This window comes from Emydura macquarii, unplaced genomic scaffold (assembly GCF_026122565.2).
Source record: "Emydura macquarii macquarii isolate MOO-44397 ecotype Brisbane River unplaced genomic scaffold, CSIRO-AGI_Emac_v2 contig_3390, whole genome shotgun sequence".
Taxonomy (NCBI): domain Eukaryota; kingdom Metazoa; phylum Chordata; order Testudines; family Chelidae; genus Emydura; species Emydura macquarii.
In genome coordinates, this window is record NW_027133527.1 from 777,062 (window position 1) to 803,046 (window position 25,985).

Genomic DNA, 25,985 nt, shown 5'->3' on the forward strand with positions numbered 1-25,985 from the left:
CTCTATCCTCTAGGTAGGGATGAGAACAGACTTTTGTGCATTGACCAAGAGGCCCAGACTGGCGAATGTTAGCTTTATGAACTCTATGTCCTGTTGTCTGGATTTCCCCTTGATCAGCTAATTGTCCAGATAAGGAAGACCTGAATCTGAGAAAAGCAGCCACCACCGCTACGCATTTTGTGAAGACTTTGGGGGCAGCCGAAAGGCTGAATGGAAGGAAGTACAGTAAACTGGTAGTGTGAGTGCTGACCATGAATTGGAGGAATCTCCTGTGTTTTGGAAATATGCATCCTTGAGGTCGAGGGTGGCATACCAATCTCCTGGATCTAGTGAGTGGATGATTGACACCAGGGAGACCATACGGAACCTCAGCTTCTTTATGAACTTGTTGAGGTTTCTTAGGTCTAGGATCGGTCTGAGACCACCCTTGGCTTTCAGAATGAGGAAATACCGTGAATGAAAACCACTTCCCCTTAACTCCCAATGAACCTCTTCCAACGCTCCCGCTTCTAGGACTGCTGAACTTCTTGAATTAGAAGTTGCTTGTGAGAGGGGTCCTTGAAGCGGGAGGGGAGTAAGGGTGGGAGGGAGTTGAACTGGATGGAGTATCCCAGTCCTACCATGCATAGAACTCACTGGTCTAAAGTAATCTGGGCCCACGCATGGTAGAAATGGGATAAGCAGTTAGAAATAAAACAGGGGCAGAGAATCCAAGAGTTGTATTGCTACGCGATCCTCAAGCACATCCTCAAAAGTTTTGTTTCGGGCCCTGGGGCTGCTTTGTGGGGCCCTCGTTGCAGCCAGATGGGGACTGGTAGGGTTTTCTTTTATTGTTTGTCCCTTCAATGATTAAAATCTTGCCTTTGATGGGGCTGGTAAAAACGGGGGAAAGACTGTGGTCTAAAATGTCTCCTCTGGGCTGCTGGCGTGTGCCAGCCCAAGGACATAAGGGTGGCCCTAGAGTCCTTTAAACTGTGCAGTTTTGCGTTGGTCTGGTCCGAAAGCAGCGAATGGCCCTCAAAGAGGTTCTGCAAGGTTTGTTGGACCTCATGGGGAATATTCGATGCTTGCAACCATGAGCTGTGCCACAGATACCGCCTAGGCCATAGCACAGGCTGCATCTGCCGCATATAAAGCCCCTTGCAGTGACACTTTCGTCATTTTGTGACACATCATTTTGCCCTCTTCTACAAGGGCTACAAATTCTTGAGAGTCAGTTGGAACTCTACAAACTTGCTCTTGATGAGCTCCCTGCCTGCTTCCAATGTCTCCAAGTGGAAGGTAACAAAATGTTCTCCACCTCCCCCTCCAACTCCCTGGAGGAAGAAGGAGTAGTCAGCGCTGGACTCAACGCACTCCCCTCCGGGCCAGAGTCGACGGTGCCGCAGGTCTAGGAGTAGTGCCTGAGAGGCCCAACATGGGTTGCCCTGCACTATCTCCCTGATGCCCCGATGATTTCGGCGTGGGTGAGCAGCCCCGATCCATCTTCTTGTGCCTCTGCCTGGGGACCGGTGAGTGGGAGCGGTGCCGAGGGTCTAGAGAACTTGAGTCCTTCCTCAGCACGGGTCACAGATAGAGGCTGAAGCACTCCTAATTGATGCCAATGTGCTGGGCACCGGCTCCAATGTGCTCAGAGATGGTCAAAGAGCCGCCTCCATAAGGAGGAACTTCAACCTCTGGCTCCTCTCCTTCTAGATGCAAGGACAGAACCCCCTGCAAATTTGGCACTGGTCTTTCTGGCATGCCCAGGCCCCTGGAAGAAAGGACTGGCCCCTTAAGGGGATCTGCCTAACCTATCTAATTAATTACTTTAACTGCTACCCATTAACACTATCTGAACTATTTACAGGTACAACATGACTGAAACACGGAGAAGAGAACACTTGCAAAGCAAGAGAGGACACAGGTGGTAAGAAGAAACTGAGGAGGTGGAGGGTTGGCAGGGCCCTATATAGGGCACTATGGACGCACAACTCCAAGGGCTCCAGAACCGATCCTATGGGTACCACTGGGGGAAAATCTTCCAGCAACCATGCACAAGGTGTGTACACACCTAATTGGAATCGACATGAGCAAGCACTCAAAGAAGAACTGTCATCTCACCCAGCTTTCTTCTGAGACTACAGATCCAAACTGTTGGAGAGGCTGTCAAGAATTGAAACCACTGCCACTTGCCTGCACTGGTGAGGAAAATTGTTTTTGCAGCTAATATATATTAGACTTTTGGTTTGGAGGCTCATTTTATAAGTGTAGTAATTAAAGCCTTTCTGTCATTATCGAACAAGTGTTGTGTCAATGCCTGAACGCACTAGTATCAGATCCCAATTGGTCAGGTAACAGTCCCAAACACACGACTGGATTCAAAGGGGCCAAGCGTGAAAAGAGGTAGAGAGCTGAAACAATACAAAGTTATGATGCTGCATTGTCAGAACCCTATTCAGCTCTATAAGAATGTGAATCTTAAAGCCTAGATTGGACCGCCATTTGTTATTTCTGTAGTGGCATAGGTGTGCATGTCCTGGTAACGTTAGCTTGTTCACAATACACAATGGCCAAACTAGCAGTCTAAACAAACAGGTTATGTTGCACAGTTAATGTTGCTATGAGAACCTTAACTTAATTCCAATTGCTCAACTATGTAACCTTAACAACACATTAACAGTTTTTGTGCATTTAACACATTAAAACAGGCACTATTAAAGGACAAATCCAATTCAATTACAAAGATTCCAGTAATGCAGTTGTGTTAGCTATTTGCTTTTTGTGTGTTAGTTAGTGTTTTGCTACAAAAGTTTGAATGCGTTTCACATGATGGAACACTTCACAAGAAGTGCAGTTATACCAAGTTCACAAATTCTGCAAGCATAACCAAATACTTCATGTTATTGCTTACGTAACCCTACACACGATGCCTCCAGCCTCCTTTGATTCTCTTGTTGGGGCACCCTTACCTTGCCAGAGCCAAAGACTGCCTCCTGAGCGTATCTGATTAGGCACTCCTTGCAGAACAAGTGGCCATCTGCACATTGCGTCAGTTCCTCAAACGCGAATTCCCCATAGCAACAACGGCACTCGATCATCTGACCATCCTGCAACCCGTTAAAAGAGATTAATTTCTCCACCACCAATCCAAGTAGCAACAGCAATAGGCTACTGAAAACATATAAGTGAGACACCCATAAAATTAGCGCTTGCAGTTAAGAGTCAACCTTACCACCCAGTCTGACGCTCCCAGTAAGTTGTAAGTGGCATGAGCATTTCTAACAAGTAAGAATAGCTACAGTTTGTAACAGTCAAATAATTGGCTTGTTTGGAGTTTAAATTCCCCAAGAAAGTTATAGAACAGTGGTTCTAACCACTCTCTGACGGACTGCGATATAGGACAAGCTATTGCTGTAAGCCAATTACTAAACCCATGCACAGTTTGGTGTATTTTCTAGTCTGCCTAAGCGCTCAGAATAAGGGAATTTGAACTACAGAAGAATAAAAGTGACACAAGGGGGGAAAAATGCACCATTCACATTTGGAAACCAGGATTCAAGTTTAGTGGCCTACAACTACCCCAAAGGTTATCTATCCATTGAGATATCCTGTGTTCTATCACAGGTCATGAACATGGTGCATTGGCAACCCTGAAGGCAGAGAAGATTGCACAGTTCCTGTCTCGGTCTGATGGCGTTGATGGAACTAGGCATGTTCCCTTCCTTGTCAAGACCAGGGTTCACTCCAAAGCTTAAAGGTAATGGCTATTGATAGGAAAAGGGTAAATCCATGGCAGCTGAATAGAATTCCAACTATTCTCTCTCTCAATTTAAATGGAAAAGCTTAGTTTTCAGATTTCCAACAAGCCCCCACGGTGAATGGGAGAAGACTCTCCAATACAGCATGCCAAGAATAGCAAATCTGTTTTAAATTGCCATAATGTGAGCAGCAATGGCAACCGTGATACTAAACTATTGCAGTGCTGGCACTGGCCAATCAAGTTATGAGCAACAAGCAAATGAGTTACTACAGACCATTACATGCATGAATACTGCCTTGCTTGACTCAGCTATTGTCAACATTTACTAAAAACCAGCCAACATGCCCACTATGAAGGTTCTGCCAGTTCAGCAAAAGCAGCATAGAGCAAAAGCAGCCTTACTGCAAATGAATGGAGAATGCAAGGAGCCAGGGAAGTCTGCTTAGAAATAAGAGTAAATGCAAATACTTATTACAAAAGATCGAGCTACTGACCTTCTGATACTGCTCTTCGTTCATCTGCAGGGCAAGAAGGAAGTCTGCATGCTGGAAAGAGACACGTGCATTTGTAATTAGAGAACTAATAACGCTCCATTCCAGACCCTAAACACTTTGGCATAATCTGAAATTTTAAGAATCAAAAGTACGTAATACATGACAGGCTGTCCACAAACTGCTCAACTTACCCTTCCGATCACTGTTACCCACCAAGCTATTTAAAACTCTTCTCTTCCACCCATCCTGCTAGGAACCAAATTCCAAATTACAGAAGGTCAGCAAATTCAGGCTCTTGCAGACACAATGGGTGGAGCAGATACCAGAGTCAAGGGCTTTTACGGAGTTGATTCTGAGAGCATCTGCCTTGTTTTTAAAGGAAAACCACCAATTTATGTAGTTTTTTGTTATTTTTATTTAACCAGTCCTTTCCCCAACAAGTCAGTGCTAAGCTCTAAATTTAGTCCTTCTCCAGAATATGAACAGCAGAGGCAATTTGCGGTAATGGGAGGCAGGTTCTGCTTTGGCAGAGTTGGGATTAGGCTCTGGTTTTAGTTTCAAGATAGGCAGACAGAGGAGTTCTGCAGACAGCATGTCTAGCCTCTGGAAGGTGAAGTGGGTAGACAAATTGCCTTGTAGGCACAACAGTGACCACACTTGCTAATTAAAAAGCTCTATTCACAAACTGCAAAAGAAGTCTTACCATTGGTATGGTGAAGAAAGAGGAGAAGTTACTGCCTAACCTTGGAGAAGAGTTAAAGCTTACTGGGGCAGAGAATGGGCAGCCCTAAAAACTCAAGGAGCAAAATCCACCCATACCTCTCTCCTGGATTAAAAAGGTCCAGAATGGTGTTCTAATTCCAGCTCAGCATCACAAACCAAGTGAAACTCTGAGCTGCAGGGGAGATTCCCATAGGCAGAAATGGCAGTTAGCTGCCTACACATGTAGTATAAGCTCTGAATAAGTTGTGGTGTGGCTATTCTCAAGGCACCAAACCACAGCTCATTTCTAAAAGTCATGAATGGGAATTAGGAGGACATAGAACTGATAGCTCCGCTCCTGCTCTTTCTGAAGTCAACTGGGAGCAAAACTTTTCGACTAAGCATTAAGCTAGTCTAAGGGGTGAGGTGTTCAGTCTTAATTCAATGTCATGGTATTAGAGAAGGGGTTGGGGGGGGAAAGGACTAACACTTTCAGAAAAAACTGGTCACTAGCCAGCAACAACTTAGACTAGACTAAAATAAATTTACTGCCCCTTGAAGGGCAGGTTTCTTTGAGTTGCTCTTCTACATGGATATTTCAATTTCTGTAACTGGGAGAGAGAGAAGACTCATTTTCATGTTTGATGGCGGAGGCATCTCTATGATGTCCTCTGCCCTAGGGGATGAGAGCAGTTCATGACAGTCCCACCTCGGCCATTTCTTTAATTTTCTGTTCATAGAACTCCTGCTCCAGTTGCACAGGTGGGAGAAGTGAGAGTCTGTCATAGGATCTGCAGTGCCGCCTCTTGTTCTCCAAGAAAAACATCCGCTTCTCAATTCTCACGTCACCTAAAGCAGGATTAGAGGCAGGATGAGAAGAGACTGAGCAGTGAGAACGAAGCTCAGGCACTTTCCTCATCTATAGGACAGACCACTACTCTTTATACAACTTCAAGAACTCAGAAGCAACACTGTACCAAAAAAACGTGTTGTTTGTTAGTGGTGAATACCATACCTTCACATCTATACTAGACAATGGCAGAAAACATAGATGTTTCTGGGTCAGAGCACCTTATAGAGTTACTTTCTGTGGTGGGTAAGCTCTGCTCATAAGGTTCACACAGACTGCTATAAACACAATCTGCTGCTTACCTTGCTCAAATTTGAAATCAATGTAGGAAAACTGGTTCATTTCTTTCCTCCTTTTTCGCTTCCCACTGGTTTCAGGAGACAGCTCCTGCCATTTTTTGATGGCATCAGAAAAGGCCTTTAAAAAAAACAAAAAACACCCAAGAAAAAAGGGATGTGTAAACAATCACTCCAGATAAGTCTCTGCTACTCTTTGCAAGAAGGCAAGAACTATTTGTGTCCATTAAAGCGCTACAAATTCACAGGGCCTTCAAGTCTGACTTGAAGACAGGGTGGCAAAAGCCACAGAAATAAGTCTGCTTCTCCATCCTTTACTCACCCTATCACCTTAGACACATGGGGAGATCACAATGACTGGGTAGAGTGCTTTGTTGTTCTGACACAGTGAGATGATATACAACCACTATCTGTAATGAACAATGCCAGTATCCAGAAAAAAGTAATGGGTACAGTCTGTAATATGTTCTGAAGAATGTTTTGCAGGTAATCTGGGAAGATTTTAGGGCCAGATCCTGCTCTCTCTGAAGTCAACCGGGAGCAAAACTTTTCTACTAAGCATTAAGCTAGTCTGAGGGCAAGGGGTTTAGTCTTATTTCAATGTTTTGGTATCAGAGTGGGGAGAGAGCGAGAAAAAAAAAAAAAAGGACTAACAATTTCAGAAAAAAAATAGTCACTAGCCAGCAACAACTTAGACTAAACTAAGATAAATTTACTGCCCCTTGAAGGGCAGGTTTCTTTGAGTTGCTCTGCAGCTCTGTTACATGGATATTCTTCTAAAGGGAATTTATCTTACAAGTTAGATTTAAGGGTGCTAGAACCACTCAGTAGCCCACACATTTTCCTCAACCAAATCTTCACAACCCCAGTGATTACAAAAGAATGAGTGAAGAGAGAGTGAGATCACACATCAGCTGTAAATTACATAAGCAGATGTGATAAGACACTTGTTAGGCATCTAATTTAGGAGGTGACACTCCATTTCATTTATGTTGTGTTTGTGTAAACCTGACATGTCTGTCTTAAGATTTGGTTAGAACAGGCTTTACTGGCAATTATAACTCCCTTTAGCCATGAGGCTTGGAAGGCTATGTCTTATCACCTTTAACTAGCCAGCATGCTCTATAACCCTGTATTCTGGGAGAAGCACAAAATCATCAGCAAGACAGAATAGTTCAGAAACTTTCTAAAATCAGTCAGCCACTTCCTAACCAGCCAGCGATCTGAAGATCAACTGCACTCCAAGTAAAGGAGCATTTTTAATGCTAGCAGATGGTGCAAACAAACAAAGGCACCAGGCTTCTCCCTTTCAGCACCAGGGAGAGGCAGCTTGGAAAGAAAAACAGAGTCTGACTGGAGAACCTTTCGTGTGATTGCATAGTGTCCTTTGAGTTCATGTAGTGCCCACTTGATGTCCTGACTGCTCAGCATTTTGAAGTCAGCCATAAGGAGGTCAGCTGCTTGGATAAAGCATCGTTGATCAAGAGGGGCGAGTTTGGAAAAGTCAAAGTAGTCCACTTTAGGCACCTGGAGAGAAAACGAAGACAGGAGTTAATGCAAGCCTTACTTGCTTTTAAAAATAAAAAGGATTTCCTCTTTCAGCAGTGACGAGTGAACAATTGCAAGACCACCCAGAACTAAACTGACTGTTCTGAGCGTGTGCACAGTGTGTGTAGAATTAGGTTATTCTAAGGACCAGTGGGTTCATCTGAGTAGGATTAAGATTTGCTCTGTTCTAAAGAGCATGAGACTTAATATCTATGCTGTCTGGCCCCAGTATAACCATTTGAGATATACTTGGCTGAATGGCAGTGCTCCAGTGCCGCACGAGACTCAGATTAGAATTTCAGTCTACTTCATGTTCCAAGGAACTGGGTCCACTAGAGACACTCCGTGTTAATATCCATCACCTACTGAAGAGGATTGAAGGGGTCAGGGTGCTTTCCATTTCACCTTGATTGAAGTAGACAGTGTGCGATAATGGATCTTGCACGGTACATCAGAAGGGAAAAACTGGCAAGAACTAGGGATGCACAAAACCCAATGAAAGCAGCCCAAATTGAATGTGTTTGCTGGGATACATATTAGATATGAAGACACTTCTCACTTGCCTTTGTCTCATCTTGGCTGGCGAGCAGGCTGCTATTGGGATTTAAAACCACTCTGCCTTCCTTCTTTGGATAATCTGGATTTTCCAGAAGAAAATTACAAAGTCTGCAAAGATAAGTGTAGTTACTTGTGGGTTTCTTCTGAGCCCACATCCCAGCACACATTCTTAAAGGTTAGCTTCTTCATGGATATGCTACAGCTGGGTCTCAAGCTAAAAACGCATTTCAGGAGAGAGTAAACTACAGCCAGAAAGGTTGGAAAGACAATTCCACTAGCTTTTATTTATTGTCCAAATATTACATCATTCTTTTACTTGATCCGACAGCTAAGTTCACACAGATGAGTTAACATCGTAATTATTTTTCACATCAGAAAGAAGATACTAAATATGACTTACTTCACTACATTTAAGGACAGCTATGGTCAGAAAAGTGGCCATGTTAAATATGGCACCTTCTTTGGGTGCATTTCAAATCACTTGATGTTTTTTAAAATTTATTTATTTAAAAAGACTACATTTTATTTGTGCTTCATTGTAGAAGCAACAGCACAAAGACTGAACAGGAAAGAGTGACAGTCATCGTGCATGCAGCGCTAGTGGAATGCTGTTTCAGCTAATACAAAAACACCTTTTGAAATTTATTTTAACAGCAAAGAAATCCAAGGGCACAAGGTGTTGCACTGGCACTGCACCAACCTTTCCCAGATGGAGATCTGTTTCAATGTTTAGTTAAATCTTATACCCTCCCTCTATCCTCACACAGAAAGAGAGAAGAAATCATGTTTAAACTAGGTTTGAAAGCAGGGTACAAGCTCTGTATATGAGTTTCACTACAATAAAGTTTAAGTCATACAGGCATGATCTAAACCACATTAGGAACTGGTTTAGCTAGAACCATTTAAGCCATATTTAAGGATTCAAAATGAATAAATAAATAAACCACATACTTCACTCCAAGTCCATTGCAGCTGAGGTCCTGCTACTAGCTACCATGAATTTGGCAGACGCAAAAGTTTCAGTTTAGCTTAACTGAGAGCTTCTGCTCAGAAAAGGCCGTGGCAATTAGCTCATCAGGGCATATAAGTTACCAGAGTCGTGAGGAGAAGATTGCAGAATCTATCTCAACAGAGGAAATGGGTTGTAGTGACCAGAGCAGGACTGTGAATCAAAACTCCATGACACATTGCTAGCTCTGTCCCTGAGGTTGTCATTACTGTGGAAAAAGACCCACAGTATGGCTGTCACTGGTCCAGGTCAGCTGACTTGGGCTTGCAAGGCCGAGGATGCGGGACTATAAAATTGCAGTGTAGATATTCAGGCTTGGGCTGGAGATGCTAGCCCCTTCCCCCAGCTCGGGGGCTCAGAGCTCAGGCTCCAGGCCAAGCTCGATCGTCTATGCTGCAATTTTAAAGCCCCGCAGCCTGAGCCAGTTGACCTGGGCTCGGAGACTCGGCGCCATGGGTTTTTTAATCGCAGTGTAGACCTGTCTTAACTGGCTGTGCTAGTTTTGGCATGTCACACAAACGGTTCCCTTAGTCTCTCCATCTGCACATTGGGATAATACCTATTCCAGAGGTGCTACGAGGATGTTTGTAAAGCACAGAAATCTTTCAAAGAAAGATGCTAGATACCAGCAATAGCATTCTTGCTTGCTCCAGCCAATGCTAAGAACTCACTTGTGATCTTTTTTAAAAAGCCAGTTCAAATGTAACACTTAACCACTGTCACAGCATCATTATTTTAGTCCTACTCTCACGCTCAAAGCAGTTATATTAGGCATTGACATACTGAACCAGAAAATAAGCACATTCAATCAAAAGCGTCTACAAATGAAAACGATACATGGTACCCTGCTACATAGGATGCTTACATTTTATCTTGTATGTCAGTGGAAAATTTTTAAGATGTCCATCTGGGAAAACAGCCTCATACCAAAACATTGTATATACGAGAACACTCAGCGTTTTTTTTGTTTTTTTTTTAAACTGCTGATGTCCAATTAAATGGAAATTTCACAGAGCTCAAGCCAGAACAGCTGAAATGTAACAGTTTTAATTGTGGGACAGTCAGTTTACATTTTAATTATTCTGTTTATTGCCATTTGGGTGCCGAGAATTTTCAGGGAAGTTAACCTTCAATATGCCTGACAATTAGTTAAACGAGTCCTACTATACAGTGAACATGCTGCTGTTCTATTAATTAATATCTGCAACACAAGACACTGAGCCGGCGAAGAGACTAGTCACAGCCCAAACATGGCCCCTCTTATTTATTACATTTCAAGCCTGATTTAGTTTGACATGCCATAGAGATGAAAGTGCTCTGTCAAGTACAGTTGATCAGTGCTTTGACCTGCTTATTCCAACACAAAAGATGTGATGACAACTCAAAAGATAGTTTAGTTAAAGGAATAAAAATACAGGCAAGTAACTTTTACTGGCCGTCAGTCACCCCTGCATAACAGAGCAGATATCTCAGAGTGCTTACTGGATGCCCTGTGAACACCCTCTCACCTCATGTGTCCTAGATCAATAGAGTCTAGAGACTAAAATGGGAATTTACCTCTATTGAACCCTTCCAGGATAATACGGATATCTGACTCTGAATGATAGGAGACTGGTGGGGAAAGGATCCTTCAAAGCATGACTAGGAAAGTGAGAAATCAGTGGCTTCTGTCAGGGAAACTGAAGTTCCAAACTCTTGTCTCTGGTAGAGAGATCTTAAAGCACAAAGAGCTAATGCAGCAGATTAGGAATTCCATGACCATTAGGTACTGAACATCCTAGTTTCATTGCTGACTGTCCCATTTATGGGTCTGCGTAACTTGTAGACTCGCACATCCTGATGTTGTTCAGCTAATTGCCCTGTTTGTGAACATTGTGAACACTCTAGCTACTGACAATCCTCAGTTTCAATTTCTGCTTCACTTACTAATCAGCTTTAACATGTTTTAGATTGTGAAATGGCATCTTCAGGTCATACCATTAGGCTCTATGCTACAGACACATGTTGATGAAGCAAAGTACTTGGGGCCACTTCCCCTTGTTTCAAAATCCTGTAATTTACCCAGTTCTGCTGATACCAAGATATTAAACTCCTCAGCTGCCTGAGTGTCCAAATTTCAGCAAGGAAATGACAAAGAGATGGCATCACCTTAATGAAGTATATTATTACTTATTCAATAGTCAGTGGCATTTTGATCCTAGGGTGATCAAGAAAGATGTCAAATACAGTGCTTAACACAGACAAACTTTTCTGGAGCTACCAAAACAAATGGCGAAATTATTTAACAGTTCTCGGATTGTTTTTCTACTGGTTTTATTTTTCACAAAGTTTTGCTCAAATTCTAGGCTACCAGCAGCTGATATTTGTAAAGTTAACACTTATCAACCCATGATATTTGTTAGCTTTGTCACGTGTACAGAAAATATTTAGAGAAAAATGTAACAGGGCATGCCACTGCAGTGCTAAAGAAAAACACATCCTCACATCAGGAGGGGGAGTCCAGGACATAGTGTCAACTTTATAAGGAGTGCACGCCCAGTTCGTCACAAGCTAGAGTGCAGGAACAGGCAGGAAACTATTTTTTCATATTGGATAGGCAAAGGAAAGTCAAACCCATCTACCCATCTTTGGAAAGCAGCAGAGAGAGGAAAGCCAGTAAAATATCAGGACAGTCTATAAATATTAAAGGTATAAACATGAAGAATGGAAAGAAATTATCTAAATGTCTGTTAAGCAGCAATGGCATGCATTTAAGGGAAAATCAAGTTGAAAATTTAAGGAAAAAGCCTTCCTGAATGTGAGATTCTGTAGGCTGCGGAACATTTCTCAAGGAAAGGATGGAAACCTCTGTGACAGGATATTTAAAAGCAAGCTGAATAACGTACCAGAAAAATATATTGCAGAGCACAATCCTGCATGACCTAAGAGGACTTTTTAACTCTGTGATAGTATGAACATTGTCAAAACGAGAAGATACATGGTACCAACATAGCACTCCATTTTGTCAAGAACCCAGGAAAATATTATTTTGAGCTCTACCTGTATATGAAGAGGTATTTCTAATGTAGCAAGAAGGCTTTAGATGTTCTGGAATAATTCAGCTTCCTTTGAGCAACACTTTACAAAAACTAATAACTGTATCCCTGCCTAGACACCTACTGGAGCATTCTTCTAGAAGTTTGTTAATAATGAAAGAACTGTAGCTACAACACAGCCAGGTTTCACTGCAGCTTTGCATGAATAGAAAAGCTGGAGATAAGAGTATTTTTCAAGTTACCAAGAATAAAAGTGGTGGATCTAGAACATAACGGCAGCCAGTTTTGTTGAGCAAGGACAATGCCACATGTGTAGGGGACTTTGATTTCAAGAAGGGCTCTATTAGGATTAAGGAAAGATCTGTGCTTCTAGACAATCTCAAGGCAATGCAGACTTCCACCATCCCCAGCTCATTTGAAGCAACATGATTAGGATCAGGGACAATGAATCTGTGATTGTAGCCAGCTTGTTTGTCATTTCATGAGTAACCAGTTCCATTAATTAATTTGCTGTTATATGAGAAGATCTGGCTCTCGGCTATGTACTTACACATTTAGGTCATAGCAGTTCTTTATGTGAATTAATTCCTCAACATACTCTCTCTTCACATCTGGGAATCTTGCTTCCTACAGTGGGAAAAGTAAAAGGCCTGTTATATTGGAAATTAAAACCATATAGGAAAAAGCCTAGCAGCAGAATCAGAATATATATCGCTTAGCTAGCATGTCCCTTCCTTCAGGTATCAGAGCATCTTCTATGAGAATATTTAAACTTAACCAGCCTGGAGAGTGGAAACTATAGAATTCAGGTTCCTCCATTCAATATCTACTCACCACATACACCCCTTTACACTAGAGACTGAGCGTAAGGATGCAATGGGAGGCCAGCTACTCTTGGACATATTGGTGGGTGGTATGAAAGAAGGTTCTAGGATACAAGTGTAGCTGTTGTTCAGTATAGTTTTCTGTCCCAAGTAGTTCAGTTTTTTCAGCTGAGAGAGACAACACTCAAACACAGTAAGTAAAAGGAGTTCACTCCAAGCACCCAGGTGTCAGTGACAAGATAGACCAAGACCAAAAAGACTGAATATTTCTTATAGGTTTTGTAAAAGCCTTTCCAGCATTCTTCATATAAAAGGCACCACCTTATCCCTGGAGGTTCTGACAGGGAGAGTAAACTTGATCATGTTGTACAGTGTTTTGACTTGCAAGCTTGTCAAAAAAATGAGTTCAAGAACAAAAGTCAACTTTGTTAAGCCCAAAGTTAAGTCCAAAGCAAACTGTGAAGAAGTGCAAAGGGATCTTACAAAACTGGGTGTCTGGGTAACAAAATTGAAGAAGAAATTAAAATGCCAATAAATGCAAAGTGACGCACATTGGAAAACATAATCCCAGCTGTACATACAAAACGATAGGGTCTGAATTAGCTGTTACCACTCAAGATAGATCTTGAAGTCACTGTGGATAGTTCTCTGAAACTGAATGTGCAGCAGCAGTCAAAAAAGCTAACAAAATGTTAGGAACCATTAAGAAAAGGATTCATAAGACAGAAAATATTATAATGCCACTCTCTATATAAAGAGACCCACACCCTGAATACTGCATGCAATTCTGGTCACCCCATCTCAAGAGAGATATATTAGAACTGGAAAAGGTACAGAGAAGAACACCACAAATGATTAGGGGTATGGAACAGCTTTCATATGAGGAGATTAAAATATGGCAGGGAATAAGGAGCATTTCTGCCTCCATTATTGACTAATTGTAGCACAATCTATTATTGTGGCACAGCCTATATGCCCAATGGCCCCATTGCTCTAGGCACTGCCCATACGGAGTAGAAGACCACAACTCCCTTAAGGGCTTACAGTCTAAGTAGACAAAGAAAAAGGGTGGGGGAAGGAATATAAAGCTAAAGCTCATTTTTCAGTGTCACGTTAGAGTTATGATTTTATGCATTTATTATAGGCAGTGCTACCAGTCCTACCTTTTCTTAAGGTTACCTGACACTTCCCATTCTATGACCCTATTTTCAGTTGCTTATGAAACCCAAACTGTTTCTAAACCAAACTTTAGAAACTGTTTGAAATGAAATCTACATGCCAGGCGTCTGTCTCAGCCAGAGCATTTTGGAAAATTGCAGCCAAAATGGTTCAGCGTTTCCAAGAACAAGGCTAGGGAAAAAACACATTTTGACATTCTTAAAAAAATTCTGGTGACATCTTGTAAGAAAAGCTCTAGTGTCTCCATGTTTTGGAGCAGGAACCTGAAACTTGGCAGGGGATTACTTTTTCCATCCCCATGAAAATCCATTTGGACAAGTTATAAGCCTTTGGGAGGAGTATGAGGAGGAGTCAGTTGCACATGCTCATTAGGAACTTGCTAGAGCTTCACAGGGAAAATTCCCCAAAGACTCTGTCTGCACTGGGCATACTCCAGTTTGCGTGTAGGCATGACTTACCCTGCAACTGGACATATGGGGAGCTGCAGGCTGTGCCAGGGCCAGGCACCAGAAATGAGCTCAGGGAGCCTGCCTCTCCTATATTCTCAATGACACCCTCATCCCTCCAGCTCAGTCTAGGCAGGATGGAGGACTTGAATACAGAGGAGACAGGAGACAGATATGGCAGGGGATGGGAAGGGAAATCTGGAAACGGTTGTGCAAGGAGACTGGGAGTGGGATGGGAAGTTCAGAGTGGTGAGTCTATGATTGGCTGAGCAAAGAGACTGAGACAGGCTGAAGATGATGGGGTTGAAGGGAGTCAAACTTGGGGGGAAAATAGGCTGGAGAATCTTTGCCCACTTCTCTCCAGAACTGGTAACAGAACCCAAGATTCCCAAGTCTCACCATTCCTCTGTTGTCAGACATCTCTGAAAGCTACTGGCACAGAATCTCATCCACCTCTAGTGCTAGTCCACAGAGGATGACAACCTCCTACCGCTAATCATTTACTCTCTTGGCTCAAGTGATGTGGATCTAAAGGTGCCAACCCTGCTGACAACTCATGTGAATGTCAATATGATGCCATATGACGGAATTTGTTTTTCAGATGGATTTTTAAAAAAAAATCTAGGAAGTTATACTCAAATCTACATTAAAAAGAACAGTATTAAGGATGCAAACTCAAGCACTCAGAAGTTTGGAAATGCTAGAATTAAGGTTGCTTAATGCAACTCCCGGTATGATGCTGTCTGTAATTATAGGATCACATTATTATTTCTACAGGACCCCTGCCTCATTCAGTGCACTGAATGAAATGCTCTGAGGATGAATCAGGGTTGTGTAGTGAAGGAGATGTGTCTATACGACATCGGAGTCATATGTTGCTGAAGTCAGAAACCATGTAGTGAACAAGGCAGGAGATTGCAGGAAGAAAAGGGAGGGTCTCAATGGTAAAGACAGCTGAAGGTTGTCCGGGAGAATGGAATTCTATCCCTGCCTCTGCCAGAGTTCCTGTGAAATATGCAGTTTAAATGACATTTGTCTAACTTTTCACAGGTGGTCACTAACTGAGTGTTTGCTTTCTGGGTGCCCAACTTGAGACCCTGGAGTCTGATTTGCCAAAGTAACAGGCACTCACAGCTGCCACTGAAGTCATGGGAGCTGTGCTTTGAACATGTGAAATGCTGTATAATGATATACACTGTCAAAAACCCCAATCATTTTTAAAGGATATAAATTCACAGTGTGGGCAAGTGAATGTGGTGACTTCCTCAGCTAACACAGCACATAGAATACTTACTGTTTCTTTGATGAGCAGTGCAGTGAGGTCTTCGTCCTGCCCAGCAGCTCCTTGCTCTGGAACATTACCAGAGCCAGGCTCATGTGATCCCTGTGCAGGGAAGGCTGGGCCTGGCTGTTCATTGTCTATTGCTGCCCACTGGCCTCTCCTTTCCTCTGGTGGATGAGCTGGTTGAGGAGAAGCAGGGCCTGGTATCCCATCCTGTTGTGGTTCAGGTCGGGGAAAGGCTGGCCCAGGATTCTCTTCCCGGTATGCCCTTAGCAAAGATCCCAGTTCTGTTTCAGGCTGCCTTTGCTGCGGAGCACAACAGTTTGCTACAGTATGTGGCTTATTGTCTACAGGTTGGAAATAAGGATGGTCCAACCGACTGTTGTCTCTGGTGGCCTGTCCATTTGCTGCTGTTGTTGCAGCAACTGCTCCTCTGAGGTTTTGTATGAGCTCTGGCTCCAAGTCCTCATCCTCCTGGTCCTGTACTTCCAAATTCTCCTCCCGTTTAGGTAGAAAACCCGCTTCTTCCAGGTTGATTACTTCCCTTTCACCACTGAGTCTTGGACTTGCCTTTATTGCTTGAACCACACTTGGCCCAGGCTCTGAATCACTTCCTCTTTCAACCCTGTGCCTACTGTGCTCAGAGGGTCCAGGCAGCTGTGAGGCCAGGTTTCCATTCTTGTCTCTGCTTGGACCTGCATCACTCTCCCGTAGGCGGTTACACTGGGCTCTCTGGCACACCACAAAAGGCCGAATGTCCTCTTGCAGATGTATGCTCTTCAATGCCACGTCACCCTTCGATACTTCTCCCAGGGGGTTCAGACCTGGCCATTGAGCAGCTGATCTGATGACATTGGGACGTAGAATCTGCTGTTTCGGGGTCTAAAAAGAAAAGAAAAGAATAGTGGGAGCGCTCCATTTTTGCACGCGTCATGCAGTGGTCTGTCCAGATGACCTGTGCATCCAGTTAAAATTGTGGTCCGAGGCAAGGGAAGTAAGATGTTTAGCAAGCCATACAATAAGAGCTCTAATACTCACACTCCAATACTCACAGATAAGGCAACCTGCCCTATCTTATATTTCACTGTCTTCTCGTGATCCAATTCAACTGTACTTTAACTCTGACCAAAACTAACAGTAAAAGATGGTTGGGCAAGCTAACTACACACAGTCTTTTCAGATTTGAATGGACTCCTCCATCACCCCGCACTGCCTCTGCCACCTTTAAAATAAGTGGGAACTTTGACCAGTTTGATAGCCACACCTCAGTTCACCAATTCACTTAACAGGCAGCAGGAACCAGTCCGAGCCATTACTACTTTTTTCAAACGTTGGAATGGACTGGTCAACTCCATTAAGAAATCTATTTTGCTAGACACCTGTGGTTGCTTTAATGGGAAAAAACTGGACAACTTAGAGAGGATTAAAAAAAATAGCTTGAAGACAAAATGATATGCTTTTTAAGATCATACGGTAAGTTGCAGCTTTTGACCTTGTTCAGTATGATGAACTTTGCAGGTGAGAAATAATGTTATTAGGTAGAGTATGCTTTGTCTGAATATCTTATGTGCTTGTATTTCTGCAGGTTAAGAAAATCTAACTAAAATCTGAGAATGTATTATGCACCAGATCATCAAAAGGCAAAATTTAGAAGACAAGTATTTTTCAGAGTAAAACAAAAGGCTTTTTAAATACACTTGAACCCATGCTCTAGCCATCTGGTTCGAGTCCTGTCTTCTTCTTGCAATATTAACTGTCAAACAGTGGAGGGAGCTGCTGTGTGCCTCTGTGGATTCACTAAGTCTTGCAGGGATAGAACTTCAAAAATCAGGTATCTCTGGCATTTTAGAGATATGAGACAAGGTCCCTATCCCAGGGAACTTGTATTCTAAATATGCACAAAATATTACGAGGGAAGGTGATGGAGAGACAAGGGTTACAGCAGCAAGGTAATGTTGTGGTATTGTTAATGCCCCCTCAAGGGTTACACTGTCTCCCAGACGATTACTTTCAGTGGAAAAGTACAGTTCATAGGCCCTTGACAGAAGTGAATTTTAAGAAATGTGAAGAACAGGTTATGTGTGGCACAGAGAAACAGGGAGGCAGATGCAGGTATAGAGGGGCCATGTGGGGGAATGTACTCAGACGTGAGTGGGAGGAGTCAGGAAGTAGTTAATTTTGCATCCTGGGCAGAGCAAATTTGACAAGGATGGTAGGAAAGAGAATAAGAAGAGTAGGAGGAGTGAAACAGAGAGATCTATATATAAAACACCTGTCAGGAATGGTCTAGTTATTATGTAGTCCTGTCTTGAGTGCAGATTCTGAACTAGATGATCTCTCGAAGTCCCTTCCAGTCCTACACTTCTAAGGTTAAAGGTCTATGATATTCTGTTAAGGATTTGAAGTTAGGGTATGTCTACCCTGCCAGCAGCATTGTCGGCAGCGCAGGATCGATTTTGCAGGATCGATTAAGCAGCAGTGGCGACCCACTCAATCAATCTGGAAGTCGACTCAATAAATCCACCCCTGCAAAAAGATTAATGCTGTATCGATGGGAGAGCATTTCCCGTCAGCACAGCACAGTGGGGACGCTGTGCTAATTAGAATTTAGGAAGTCGATGGGAGATATGCAAGCTACTCTACATAGTTTGCGTATTTTCCGTCAACTGCCACATAATTTTGCCAGCAACGTAGACCAGGCCTAAGTCATTTTAGTTCACTTAAAATCCAGATCTCAGGATCCAAGTTAAGGGTCCAACAAGATAAAAAATTTGGCCACAAAGCTACTTTAGTTAACTGTAAACCTCTAATGTTTATATTGTCTTCAAATATTATGCTTCTGTTTTGTTTCAAGTAAAACAATCCTCATACCACCTTACACTAAATATGCAACCATCTCAAGAAATCCACTTACAGCTTAGTTCTCCCCTCTGACACGGATAAATCATGGATTCTTTTTGTAGTACACATGGTACTCTGTGTCCCTACACTGTATGAAGCCCTTGGACTGCTTAGCCAAAAGAATTCAGGGTGACTATGCTCTTGAACGTCACCTCTCCGCTGCAGCAGTACAGAGATATTTTTGTATTGACTCACCTACAAGAAACTAGAGGAAAAAATGTTGGGAAGGTGGTGTGGCAGAAGTGAAGCTGATATGCAATAATGTATAATAATTCTACGAACACAGAGAGACCAGGTCAGCAAAAGGAAGTTTTGTGTTCTGGATTAGAAGGCTCTGCCATGTGAATGCACTAATCTAATTTATATTAGAGCTGTGTGGAGAACAGAGGAGGGAAAAACCCAAAGAGTTGCCATTGCAGCCATCAGTTAACTCTTAGTTTAGATACCCCTGCTGAATAAGCTACCACAACTGTCAACATGAGCTCTAAAGGAGAATGTTGGTCGTGGGCACAATAGATTGCTTAGAGAGGCAAAGGATAATGTAACGTGTACAACATGGGAAAATCACCTCCACTAGGATGACTACATCGTCGTCGTCTTCCTCCTGCCGCTGCTGAACTGGCGTGTCTAGCAACAAAGGCAATTCTTCATCTGAGGAGTCCGATATGGTGATAAGTCCTTCATCTCTGCTGTTTATCCAGTCTGCAGAAGGGCAGATAATGTTATCTATTTGCTAATGGTTTGCAGCAGCTCATAAATATTTAGGTCCTACAATTTCAATAAAAAAAACCAGTCCTAAAGTTTGCACTGCGATAATGGGGAAAGCACTCAAGGGCTCTAGTACCAGCACACTTCATTGTTAGCCATCTCATCCCCCGTCAGCATCCTAAAGTAAGGAAACCTGTACAAATGCAGACAACAGCACAAGACACCTCAAACAGAAGCATATGCAAAAAGTACGTTTATTCTTTAGTGCTGTGCAAAGCCTTCTCTCAGATTTCAGCAGGAGTCGGTTTAGGGAATCGTATAGCAGCACAGGCTGCTGCGAGTGCCAATAGATACTCTAGCCTCAAGGCACAACATCTTCAAATTAATTTCTATGAAGAATGCATAAGGAAGCTCCAGCATGGCCAACATCTTAAAGGCTGCTCATTTGATTGAACATCTGAGCTGGTTCTGAGGAGGGAAAGGGATCCAGCTGCAATTCAATCTCTTAAGAGAAGAGAAGAGTGACCTAGCAGGAGACTGAATGAATGAGGTAGGATCACTGGCTTCGGGAAATCCACTTCTCCAGCTAAGTGTACTCTGCCTAGAAGTGGTGTCCTTATCTTACAAGGCTCTTTGCAAGAATGGGATAAGAACACAGAAATAAGTACAGTGACTGGAACATTGAACACAAATTTCATCAAGATTTATAGTCTCTTTACATGACAGACAACACTTATTCAAGATTTTGGTTCAACCTTCAGTAATTCAATAAAACAAAGACTGCCATACAGCCCATCATTTGCCTACAGAGAACAGATTTAGCCCTTTGCCGTTTTTGAACAGTCATGTATAATTCTCCAAATACTCAAAGACACTGGTATTCTAAACTCCACCTGTGCAGGAACAAATGCCAATTGACATAGTCCTATTAGGACATGAATGCAAAAGCCAGCCTCTGTGCCAGGAGACCCTTCAAAGGTGGCTTGCATTACCAGCCCCTCAAAGATTTGTGGCAGTCACTCCATTGTGAATGGCTATTTCCAGGAGCTTAGCAACCAGCCTGAAGAAAGTGGAATGGGAGAAGGAGAAATTCAGATACTTCTTGGACAGGGCATAGCCACAGAATTCACAGCTGCCTAAGGCAAACTGTCAAAAGGCAACCAGGTGGGGATGTGATTTGGTGCAGCAGAGCATGATAAAACCTGAAGTATACTGAAAGCTGTATAACTAAGTTTACTGCTTGCAAGCACTACTGTTAGATCTAGAGGCTTTGCAGATGCATATGAAGTTACTTACTTTTCCCGCTGTGGCTATGGAAACTGTTCAAGTGAATTACATCTTCCTTGCCACCTCTCTCTGCCATTTTAAACAGTTGTGCACATAAGCATCAATACCTGAGCATGGCAATCACAACATCAGGATCTGGAAAACAAGACAGAAATGGGAGTGAATACACAGATGGTCCCCCCTTGTTCTCTCTTCAGCGACCACACCACACACTGACTAATTTTCAGTCACTTCAGGAAGGATTGCGTTCCAAGACCGTACTGCAATTGTGTTCAGTTGGATTTTTTCAATTGCAGGTTCTAGAAATGCAGAAGTACCTCACGAAAAGCCAAACACACACACACACACACACACACACTTAGGGGAGCTAAGCCTTTAACATGGTGACCATATTTAGCAAAGACAAAACAAGCCACTTGAGGTGCAGAGATGATGTATTTTGGAAGCTAAAGGAGTCAAGCAAGAGGTAAATGGTGTCCCTTCACGGGAGAGAATCAGTGTTTGATACTTACCGTACTAATCAGAACTAAAACAGGTGGTATCTCGGCCATTTTAAAGCCAGACCTCACCATTACACCTCACCTGATTTTGATACAGCCTCATCTATAGTCCTTAGTTTACCCATGGAATCTGCTTCTCAGCCTTATTGTTTCCACCACCTGACTAAAAGGGCCATTCTTGAAGCCAAAGTCCTAGTTATTTTAAATGTTATCCAAAGAAAGGGATCCTTAAAACTTTGTTTTATTTTAACATTCTGCCTTGTAAGCCAGGAAACTCAAACAACAATTACATCACTCCTTTATTACTGGTTTTCAGCTAAGATAAGCCATTCAAGAGGTGTGATGCCTAGTCTGATATGAAAAGACTTGGCGGAAAAGAAAACTAGACAGGTAAGAAGCTGCCACTCTTCTGACCTGGAAAGCAACAATGGAGAAGGAGGATTTCAAACAGCAATACCCAACACCAGAACAAAGGACAGGGAAACCATAGACAATAGCTTCCACAGAGCCTCTCTAAAGGAGCCACTGTGTTACACACTAAATCTGTTCTAGGAGTTTGCAAAGATGCTCACATGAGTGCATTATACATGCAGAGACGCACAGACTCTCTTCACAGAGAAGGAACGGACCTTAGATGACAGAATGTTCATACACTTATCTGAATAGGTCTTCCTGTTTGTGATACAGACTAAGTATCTCTAGGGTCCTCCAGGCCCTGCGTGGCCAACCCTCCTGCACACACATGGTTCTTTGGCAGAAAATTCTCAATGGTCCTCAAAACAGGACATGGTCTAACTTTCTTTTGTTCTCAGGGCTAGGTCAAAGGATGAAAGGAAACAAGACCAAGAAGGTATGAGAAGCTATGGTGGAGAAAGTGACAAAGTGGCTTTAAACCACCAGATCCTAATGGGACAGATGGATAATTCTTCTAAGGATCCCAAAAGGAAAACTCTAAACTTACACTACTAGAAATGCCTCTCTCAGTCTTCAGAGGCAAACTACCAAAGAATGACTCAGACTATATAGTTGGGTTTTCTGCTGCCATCTGCTGTTAGAAGACACTAACTATTTGTGTAGGCTGGTGCAGGACAAAACAGCGCAGTGCCATTTTTTTCAAGCACTGCAATCAGTTGATAATATCCTTCACCACTATTCTTACATTATGAAGCAAGCCACACACCAGTTTTTTCTGGAGTGAATAAAAAACTCCAATATTAAGAGATAGTATCTGTGCTATGAACAAAGCAGTGACAACTAGAATTATTGAGACATTTAATTTGCAGTTTTATCTACTGTTAGAACAGTTTTTTATTTTGATTTTCTACATATTTTAAAACTGGTTGAGACAACACAATTAAATCCCAAGTTCCAATAGGTGACGACAAAATGAGAGGGAAGAACCTGAGGGTTAAGAGATATTTTGCAGCTCATTTCCATTAACATTACTGCTCAACACTTCATTTATATAGCTGGAGATTTCAGGCATGTATCATTATGCTGTATACCACACTTTACGTGGCAACGAACATACAGAATACAAATACGTATTACTTCCTGGTCCTTGGCACACCCACACCGACACTCCGAACAGGCAAGTGAACAAATCCCGGGAACTAGTTGTCTTTCATTAACTTTGTTCTTAACATCAGGAAGTGCCACCTGCCCTCTGATCCTGCTTTACTCTCTACAAGAAATTAGATACCTTTATAGGGCAGAGGATTTTGGTTTGGATTTTTCTCACCCAGATGATGTTTCTCACATCCGCCATTAAAGAATGTGCAGTATGGTGTCAATCTGACCATTCTAGCACAGAAGAAAATCTGGACTGTGAAGCCATTCCAGCATCAATAACAGATTTCCATCTTAGAGAAACAAGGAAATATCTTTTACTGAACCAACTAAAGGTTATTGTGCGTAGCTCAAAAGCTGGATCAATACAAAAAGCTTAAAAGCTGGTTCAATACAAGTTTATCTCACCTGCATTGTGTCTCTAACATCCTGGGACCAACACCACATCTTGTTTTTTGTGTTAGTCCATTGCTATTTTGGTTGCAGGGAGGAAGAAATGTCAAAGGCAGGCAAGCAAACAAACCGAAGTACCTTAGAATCTAAATTATGTGATTTCACATGGTGGGGTAAAGAGGTGGTTGGTGGACTAGTGCTTTTATTTATTTATTTTTAAACAAGTCCAGGATACCTTGCTTTGAAGAGTTCAAACTCTTCATACGAGAAGTTTGTGATGTTTAGCTGTGTTTAATTAAGCAGATGTTAACTCCTGACCATATGTAAAGAGAGGGCCTGTAAGAGTATAAATCAGAACAGCTCTTCTGCACAGAAACCACCCAAGACAAGCACGTTAGCCTCTAGATACTTGGAAAGTCACATGTGCCATGTCTCTACTCCCATCATGCACCAGGACAAACAGATGCTCCCCCCACACCTCAAAACCCATCACCAGAGCAGAATGGTACTCTGCAAATTTGTATTTTACATACTAAACAGTAGCATCATTATTAGTCCACCTAACAACTCCTGTCCGTCTCATGCCAGGCACCGCAAGCTCCTAACTTCAGTGATGTATGTTTTAATATGAGCTTGGAGCCCAAAGTTTAGTCATTTAGGTTAAAAGAGTTCCTTTTTAATGTAAGAGCAGATTGTTCACTGTGATGATGGAAATGTGATCTGTGTTCCAAATGTAAAGTACGCACTCTTACAGAGGGCAGAAAGATACACAGTTGTGAACTTGCTAAAAAGACCCTATCTGCCAGTCATTTGAAAAGTGGTACATCAGTTCCTAGATTCTACTTTATTTCTTCTCTGTGAGGAGCAGAGAGATTACAGCAGCAGCAGCAAGAGAAAGAAAACAGTTAAAGTATATTCAAGCAATCAGCCACCTTTAGCACCTGCATAAGAAAAACAGCGGCAAAACAAAGAATGAACTTCACAAAGTCTAAAGCATAACAGACTGAATTTCAGCACTGAAGGCTCAGCTACCTCCCAGCTAGGAAAACAAGCCTTAGCTACGGGGCAGTGTGCAAATACACAGCTGCAAAACCCATGACTGTAGACAAATAAGCATGATTGAGTGTTGAAAGCAGTGTTTTCAGATCAGCAGGGCAAGGAACTTGCTCAACACAAATTTAACAGCACCAGCAGCGTAGCTCAATGCTCTAGGAAATTACCAAGCTATTTTTCCTTTATGGCACAGCCAACATGTGAACAACCACACCCAAGCTCACTGCACCAGGTGGAACACTCCAGTTTAAGTAATCATCATAATATTATCATCTTTCTAGCGAAGACAGCACTGTGTCACTCACTGCAGACAGGGCTTAATTAACCAGGCCCTGAGCTGCTAGATTATCAGATTTAGCAGAAATATTCTCCTGTTTAAGTCTTGTCTACAGTACAAGTTGCTTCATTTCAAGTTGCACCAATGTGGTACATCCATGCTACTTTTAGGGGCAAACAGGGTAAAGTAGCCCTTCCACAGCATTCCCTGCTAGCAACATGATTGTTACAATTATCCCAACCACTGCTGCTTTCAGGGCCTGCATCCAGCTGACAGGCAAGTGGCTTGTCAGGTGACAGCCAGTGCTCAAACTGTGACCAAAAGGTGGGCAAGAGCATTTTGGGATTGCATAGGGAGGACTATCTGCACCACTGTCATGGCTACATCAGCATTTGCTAAATACACTTTCACTGCAAAAGTGTCCTAGTTACACTATATCCCACACAATGGTAATCAGCTTTGCTTAGAAGGGCAAGCAACTGCAAGCACCTGTGCGCACACATGAGGTGTTTTACAGGAATGCTAGCAGTTGCAACAGTATTAGCAGTATGCTTCACTGCAGAAGAGCTTTCAGAGAACTCCTCCTCCCAAACCCCATCCAAATTGCTCCATAACAACTTAGCCAGTCTCCTTCCCACCTCCACAACATGACCCATCATGCTGGGAACTAAACCATCGCTTTCCACATCAGAAATTTACTGCTCAAGGCAAAAAACTAACCAGCTGAGTTTCACCCAGAGGGAAAACTCTTCCAATTACTTCACAAGAAAAAACTATTGGAGCTGACAAGTTTTTAACATCCTGAGAAGTAAAGACAAGCAGAGATATAGACAGAGCAAACTGAAAAGACAGAGACAAACCTGCCCTTCCTTGCAGTAGAATAACATGTGCGCACACATCCAGAAAATAAAGGCGCTTTGAAAAAAATGTAATGGATTGCATTCTGAATTGCACTGCCATGTACCATCAAAGCAACTTCATAAAGAGAGGCCAGACTCAGGGCAGTGCTAACTCTTTCCATCTTACCACTTTAATTTTCATGAAGGGCAGTGATCAAAAAGCCAAAGGTGAATCAGTCTAACGAGGTAAAAACAGACTTTCATCCAGACCAAGACATTCATTAATACCACCATAAGGGCTCATTTCAAGAACCTACAAGCATGGGCAAGCTCCAACAAGTGGCATGAATAAAAAATTGATGAGAGTTTGTAGTGCCAGGCTGGCAACAATTCAGGAAGTAACAAAGATCAACCTTTAAGTCTTTCACTGAACGAACACAGTAAGAAAATGACCAAAAAGGATGGGAAAAGTGACACCACACCCTCATCTGCA

The 25,985-nt window shown here is 42.5% G+C and overlaps 1 protein-coding gene across 6 annotated transcripts in view; it reads right to left on the reverse strand.

Annotated features, from left to right (window-relative positions):
• Window positions 1–25,985, reverse strand: part of RNF216 (ring finger protein 216) — a 113,461-nt gene that overhangs the window by 73,998 nt on the left and 13,478 nt on the right. For 5 of the 6 annotated variants that reach the window (XR_010917313.1, XM_067534163.1, XM_067534161.1 and 2 more), the window contains 10 exons: window positions 20,871–20,996; window positions 19,435–19,568; window positions 15,978–16,847; window positions 12,785–12,861; window positions 8,196–8,298; window positions 7,447–7,611; window positions 6,091–6,205; window positions 5,648–5,787; window positions 4,237–4,287; window positions 2,952–3,089 (listed from right to left, as the gene is read on the reverse strand). Coding sequence is in view for 5 of the 6 variants with exons in the window: in XM_067534163.1 (XP_067390264.1) it covers window positions 2,952–3,089; window positions 4,237–4,287; window positions 5,648–5,787; window positions 6,091–6,205; window positions 7,447–7,611; window positions 8,196–8,298; window positions 12,785–12,861; window positions 15,978–16,847; window positions 19,435–19,568; window positions 20,871–20,937 (1,860 nt within the window). In the remaining variant the exon portion in view is untranslated. Of the gene's footprint in view, window positions 1–2,951; window positions 3,090–4,236; window positions 4,288–5,647; window positions 5,788–6,090; window positions 6,206–7,446; window positions 7,612–8,195; window positions 8,299–12,784; window positions 12,862–15,977; window positions 16,848–19,434; window positions 19,569–20,870; window positions 20,997–23,063; window positions 23,176–25,985 lie in introns of those variants that run through there. The other variant, XM_067534167.1, reaches the window with a different exon arrangement.